The following is a 7,738-nucleotide window of genomic DNA, read 5'->3' on the forward strand; positions in this document are numbered from 1 at the left end:
GAAAATATATACATTCAAATTTGTAGAGTTTCTAAAAATTACCATAGAAAATAAACGACGATAAAGTTCAATAGTCTAAAATCGAATAATTTTCAATTTCAAATCTTAATAATTGCATAATTTTCAACTTTAAACCTTTAAAATTGAATAATTTTCAATTTTTAATCTTCAAATTGGAATAATTCTCAATTTTAAATCTTCGAAGTTGAATACTTTTCAATTTCAAATCTTCAAAATTAAATTATGCCAAAACAGCATTTCAAATTGCATCACATTCTATAATAAAAACTAAATATTGAAGAGTTTTTAAGTTCAAAAACTAAAAATTATCCATTGTAAATTTTTTAAATTAAACCATACATTCAAATTTTTGTTTAAATACACAATTTCAATGTAAAAATAAACCAAATTAATGAATCTTCAACCGTAAATCTTAAAAATTAAAGAATTTTAAATTTGAAATCGTTCTAATTGAACAATTTTTAATTTTTGAAGAAAAAATTATTATTTTTCTTACAAATATATTAAAAAATTTTCACTAAATTATTAAAAATTATGATAATACAAAATGAGATAATTTTAGATGCATACAAATTTAATACGGGTATGTTGAACAGTGGAAAATTAATAAAAAAGAATATATATATTAATTTTTTATTTGAAAAATAAGAAAGAAAAAATATAAATTCAAATTTGTAGAGTTTCAAGAAATCACCATAGAAAATAAACTGCGATAAAATCCAATAGTGTAAAATTGAATAATTTTAAATTATAAATCTTAAAAATTGAAAATTTTCAACTTTAAATCTTCAAAATTGAATAATTTTCAATTTTCAATCTTCAAATTGGAATAATTTTTCATTTTAAATCTTCAAAGTTGAATACTTTTCAATTTTTAATCTTCAAAATTAAATTATGCCAAAACAGCATTTCAAATTGTATCACATTCTATAATAAAAATTAAATATTGAAGAGTTTTTAAGTTCAAAAACTAAAAATTATCCATTGTAAATTTTTAAAATTAAACCATAAGTTCAATTTTTTGTAACATGCTATTTTAAACTATAAATGTGCCAACTTAATGAATCTTCAAATGTAAATCTTAAAAATTAAAGAATGTTAAATTGCAAATCTTTCAAATTGAACAATTTCTAATTTTTGAAGAAAAAATTATTATTTTTCTTACAAATATATTAAAAAATTTTCACTAAATTATTAAAAATTATGATAATACAAAATGAGATAATTTTAGATGCATACAAATTTAATACGGGTATGTTGAACAGTGAAAAATTAATAAAAAAGAATATATATATTAATTTTTTATTTGAAAAATAAGAAAGAAAAAATATAAATTCAAATTTGTAGAGTTTCAAGAAATCACCATAGAAAATAAACTGCGATAAAATCCAATAGTGTAAAATTGAATAATTTTCAATTTTCAATCTTCAAATTGGAATAATTCTCAATTTTAAATCTTCGAAGTTGAATCCTTTTCAATTTCAAATCTTCAAAATTAAATTATGCCAAAACAGCATTTCAAATTGCATCACATTCTATAATAAACATTAAATATTGAAGAGTTTTAAAGTTCAAAAATTGTAAATTAAAAAAATTAAACCATACATTCAAAAAGATTTTTAATACACCATTTTAAACTATAAATATTCCAAATTAACGATTCTTCAACCGTAAATCTTAAAATTTAAAGAATTTTAAATTACAAATCGTTCAAATTGAACGATTTTCAATTTCAAATTAAAAAAATTAAACTGCCTTTAAAAGAACGTCCAAAATTAGGTACATTCCTTTCAAATTTGAATCATGAAAAGTGAATAATTTCATCAATTTAGAAGATGTATAATTGAAAACGATTAACTTTCATTTTTCAAAATCATCCAAATTTAACAAATTTTATTTCTACATCTTTAACGTTGACGAATTATTCATTGTAAATCTTAAAAACTGACCCATTCCAAAAAAATAAATAATTGAACCTCATTTAAAATTAAATACAATAAAAATGGAAGATTCTGAACAATTGAACTATTCCAAAAACTTATTCAAAATTGCTTAATTTTCTGTTAAATATATTAAATATTGAAAAAATCTTTAATTGCAACAACTCAAAATTACAACATTTTCCAATACAGATCTTCAAAATTGAACTATACAGTTTAAAAAAGCTTTAGAAATATAACTATTTTAAACTTAAAACATTAAAAATTAATGAATCTTCCTTTTTAAATCTTGAAAGTTGAAGAATTTAATTGCAAATTGTTCAAATTCAAGAATTTTTAACTGCAAATTTTTTTAGTTGAACTACTTAACAAAAAAGTCGAAAGTAAGGTGCATACTATTAAAATATGAATCTGGAAGAGTAAATGATTACATTAATGGAAGAATTTTTAATTACAAAGCTTGAAAAATAAATAATTTTTAATTGAAAATCTTCAAAATGGAACTTTATATAAAAAATTTATAATTACCTTTAAATTATGAATCTTGAAAATAGAACCATTTACAATTCTATATTTTCTAAATTTAAGAATTTTCAATTGTAACTATTTAACTTATGAACAGCAATTCTTAAAAATTAAAGTTTTTAATTGAAAAAATTTACAATTACAATTTAAAAGATTTAGAATTGAAAACTTGACTTTTGATCCTCAAAATCGAAAACAAAATTAAAGTTTTTATTTCTAAGTGTTAAAAAATAAAAAATGTTTTCAATTTTAAATCTTTAAAAATGAATTATTAAAAAAAGAAATAAAAATTACATGATTTGAAATGACAAACATTAAAAATTGAAGTAAGAATTTTTCAATGGTGAATCTTCAAAATTGAACTTTATATTTTAAAAAAGCAATCCAAATTAATGGATTATCAATATAAAATTTAATAAATGATAAACTGCAATCACACAAATTGAAGAATTCTCCACAGTAAATATTCAAAATTGAATTGTTCTAAAATATCCAATTCTATATTTTCCAAATTCAAAAATTTTTAATTGTAATTATTTAAAATGGTAGAACTTTGAATTGTAAATATAAAAAAATTTAAGTTTTTAATTTAAAAAATTGTCATTAAAAAATTAAGCAAGTATAACTTTTACAATTAAAAATTCTATAATTATATTGCACACCCAAGATTTCATCAATTTAATTGATATAGAATTGAAAACTTGGTTGTTGATCTTCAACATTATCAAAATTTAAGAATTTTTATTTATACGTGTTAAAACATAGATTTTTCAATTTTAAATTTTCAAAATTGAACATATAAAAAATTCAAAAAGATATAAGAAATTTAGCGATTTTAAACAACAAAGATTGAAAATTGAACGAGTTTTCCATAGTAAATATCTTCAAAATGGAGCAGTCTCAAAAATGGAAAACATCAGACTTCAAAAATGTAGCATTTATTTTAAGGGCATATTTATTACAGAATAAAATCCCAAATTAACTCTTTATTTTATTTACTTTCTTATAATTCCTGCTGAGGTGAAATCTTATATTTAAATAAAAGTTACAGATTACTGAAAGCCGATTTATTTTAATATGAACTTCAATTTACAATGATTAATTATATCATGTTCATAATTTAAAGTTAAAAAATAATAAAATTTTCGTGAAAGAGTAACAAATTTCTATCAGAAAGGAAAGTTTAGAATTAAAATTGATTCATACATTATATTTAATAAATCGAGATTTTACAATTTTATAAATTTAGAGGTTAGAAACAAACCTTTTTCGGAGTCGGCTCATCCGACATTCGTTTTGCAGGAGGCAGCTCTATTTTTTCTTTTGGCAACTCATTCTCCTCGCCAGTTTGTCTTTTCCTTTTTAAAGAATTTTTAGTCATTGTTTTAATTAAACTACACAAATATCTATCAAAACATGTGCTCGAAAAACTCAAAATTCGCTCTAAACCTTGTTGTTACCACATGTTACCACATGACAAAACGCCGACGACGACAGAGCTGGGCCAGTGCCACCTCACTAGAGAACCTATAATAAGTTTGAGGAACTAAAAACATACCAATGGTAAGAGACGGAGATGTCTATGTCTCTTTTTAACCAATCGCATTTTTTTAGTTCTTGGAACTTCTTATAGGTTCGCTAGTGACGTGCCGCATCTAGGCTTATAATATATTTGGGGCAGTGTTCCAAATTCGGTTCCTCACATGTCCTGCCCATGGGTCAAATCGCAATTTTGTTGAAATTATTAAATGTATACATTTTTTTAAAGTCAGAATTGTGGAATTAATTAAATTAGTTGTTCGATCACAAGATAATTCTTTAGAGTGAAAGGTCAATTAAATATTTTATTTTACTCCGTCAAGAAAAAAAAGTGGATTAGAAAAACAAATTAGTTACATTTCGATCCAAATAGTTAATTTTTTAATCAAAAGGAGGCGAACTTTTAAACAAAAACAGACAAGTTAAATTTTCAATTAATCAATTTTAACGAAAAAAACTGATTTTCAGTAAATTAGTTTCTTTTGAACAGAAGCCAACCAAAAGTCAACGAACTGCGTAAAATTTGATAGCTGATATTTCAATAAAAAAATGTTTTTGATTAAAAGTCGTTGAATTCAACCAAAGAGGATGAATTTTCAACTAATTAAGTAATTTATTTCATGTACATTTAAAGCTCACAAGTTTGAGTGCGCCTGGAGCACGACTATCGGTTCTTGCCTTTCGCGCTCGATGACATATTATTATCGCGCTTCGCGCGATAAAAAGAGATGAGGATGCCTACGTCTCTTTTTAACCAATCGCATTTTTTAGTTCTTGGAACTTCTTATAGGTTCGCTAGTGACGTGCCGCATCTAGGCTTATAATATATTTGGGGCAGTGTTCCAAATTCGGCTCCTCACATGTCCTGCCCATAGGTCAAATCGCAATTTTGTTGAAATTATTAAATGTATACATTTTTTTTAAAGTCAGAATTGTAGAATTAATTAAATTAGTTGTTCGATCACAAGATAGTTCTTTAGAGTGAAAGGTCAATTAAATATTTTATTTTACTCCTTCAAGAAAAGAAAAGTGGATTAGAAAAACAAATTAGTTACATTTCGATCCAAATAGTTAATTTTTTAATCAAAAGGAGGCGAACTTTTAAACAAAAGCGGACAAGTCAAATTTCCTATTAATCAATTTGAACGAAAAAAAAACTGATTTTTAGTAAATTAGTTTCTTTTGAACCAAAGTCAACCAAAAGTCAACAAACTGCGTAAAATTTGATAGTTGATATTTCAATAAAAAAATATTTTTGATTAAAAGTCTTTGAATTCAACCAAAGAGGACGAATTTTCAACTAATCATGTAATTTATTTCATGTACATTTAAAGCTCACAAGTTTGAGCGCGCTTGGAGCACGATTATTGGTTCTTGTGTTTCGCGCTCGATGATATATTATCGCGCTTCGCGCGCTAGATGATGTATTTATCATGCATCGCCAACTGTAAATTGGTGATGCGAATTCTCTTTTGTTAAAGCTCTCTTAGCTTTAACAAACACATTCTCGTTACGTATTTCGTGCTTCACACTCGATTTTGTCCAAAATGTTAACTCACAGAAAAACGCTGGTGTTAAATTTGTTGCAGCTCAAATTTCATTGGGCTCCCAATGATCATTTGAGAGAGTTTTCAAATTTCAAATGTATTCCTCTGAACGTAGGTGCCCATGTGGGCATATAGGGGAAAGTATCATTTGGTGACTGAATTTTGGCTCATGCAGAGTTGTGGAGTTCTGAACCGCGTTGTCAGCCACCTGAATACCTGTCAAAGCAACTATTCGCTTTGCAATATTAGCCAAAATAATTGTTAATAAGGAAACCAATTGAAACAATATTTACCTAATTTTCAAATTTCTTTCATTTAATAGGGCGTACTAGTCACTTAGAATAAAAGTATAACTTCCTAATGCAACTTTCAAAAGTTAGGTTAGTCATGCCCGTCAACATTTAAACTAAAGCCGGGATGTGTAGAAAAAGTTATGACCGTCGCATATACAATAAGGTATTTTCACTCCAATCACTAGCTCACTTCACTTTATTGAATACTGAGAGGATAACAATTGACAAAATGCATAGGAATCGGTTAATTTTTGCTCTATTTTTCTAATATCTTCGTAGAAAGTAATTTTTCTGTGTAAGTGCAATTGAAAAATAGTTTTTCTTTTTTAGGGACTATTTAATACAATAATAAAATGATAATAATTTTCATTCATGCGTGCATAAGGGCTGAGCGCTGGTTGTCTACCTTTGAAGCACGATTCAAAATTACATTGAAAAACAATTCTTGTAATTTAAATAAATAATTATTTAAATATACACAAGAATGTATGAAAATTGTGTAACTTTTGATTTCAGACAATAAAAAAATTTATAACACATATATTTGATGAATAACAGTTTATTTTCATTGAATTTAAAAGACTGACTAATATTTCTTAAAATATTTGTTAATAGATACATTTTTTTAAATACCATATGATATTTCAGCAGCTTGATACATAGATGCTAATTGCAAAATATAATAGTGATAATATTTGAATAATTCTAAAACAAAATTTCAGAATGTTCTTTTCGATTGAGACGTGACAAAACGACGCTTGAAGTAAAAAAAAGAAAAAAGAAAGCATAACTACAATGCAGTCGTGCTAATTTATGTATTTATACGTTATATAATTATATGAATTTCCAGAAAAATACATACAAAATATTAAAAACTTATAAATAATTATTTTAAATCACTTTTCCAAGAAATTTCTTTTTAAATTGAATGTTTTGAATGTTACACAATTTGTATACATCCTTGTGGATATTTTAATAATTATTCATTTAAGTTACAAGAATTGTTTTTTAATGTAATTTTGAATCGTGCGCCAAGTGCGGCCAATGAGTGGTCAGCCCTAACGCAAGCGCAGTAGCTCAGAGTGCCAACATTGGCATCATTGGTCCACAGTACAAACCGGAAAAATAAATCAAATCGGCCGGCAGAAAAAATTTGAGATATGAAAGCCTCAATAAGGTATTTTCACTTCAACCATCAGCTAACTTCACTTTGTTGAAAGCTAAGGGGGAAAAATTGATCAAAACTTTATTTCTGTAATACATTTGTAATTAATCATCATCATTATTATTTTATTATTTCATTAAATAGTAATTAAAAAATAAAAACTATTTTTTAACTACACTTATATAGAAAAAATTACCTTTTACGAAGATGTTAGCAAAATAGGGCAAAAATGAACTGAATCCCTTACATTCGGTCCCTTATTTTCCCCTCAGCAATCTACGAAGTGAAGTTGGCTGTTTATTGAAGTGAAAATACCTAATAGGCTTTTATCTTATCAGTTTGAATGTTCCCGTCGCTATGTTTGAAACATTGCAATGTTTCACGAAATTCCCAATGTTTCATGAAACTTTTCATCAGGCTAAAGTTTCATGCAAATTTACATCCCTACTCATCGCGAAAAACAAATTCATGTTTTTATTATACAATTGTATTTACCTTCTCCTTCATGTATGGCACTAGCCACTGCAAGACTAGATATCTAAGATACCTTTAAACTTCCGCAGAAAATCTAGAGGAAATTTGTTCGAATGACGTGTCCTTCTTTTCTGATGTTTGTCCTTCTGTCCTTCTTTTTTGTCTGATGTCCTTCTTTTTCAAGATATTCGCGATATTTGCATTTTTTATTGCACGGACCTAAATTTTCTTCAC

The 7,738-nt window shown here is 25.7% G+C and overlaps 1 protein-coding gene across 1 annotated transcript in view; it reads right to left on the reverse strand.

Annotated features, from left to right (window-relative positions):
* The window catches only part of LOC117175921 (ribosome biogenesis protein BRX1 homolog), a 101,990-nt gene extending 98,016 nt beyond the window's left edge, over positions 1–3,974 (reverse strand). The window contains exon 1 of the mRNA XM_033365769.1: positions 3,747–3,974. Coding sequence (XP_033221660.1) covers positions 3,747–3,867 — 121 coding nt within the window. The 5' untranslated portion in view covers positions 3,868–3,974. The remainder of the gene's footprint in view (positions 1–3,746) is intronic.
* Positions 3,975–7,738: the final 3,764 nt, after the last annotated feature.

Source organism: Belonocnema kinseyi, chromosome 7 (genome assembly GCF_010883055.1).
Source record: "Belonocnema kinseyi isolate 2016_QV_RU_SX_M_011 chromosome 7, B_treatae_v1, whole genome shotgun sequence".
NCBI lineage: Eukaryota > Metazoa > Arthropoda > Insecta > Hymenoptera > Cynipidae > Belonocnema > Belonocnema kinseyi.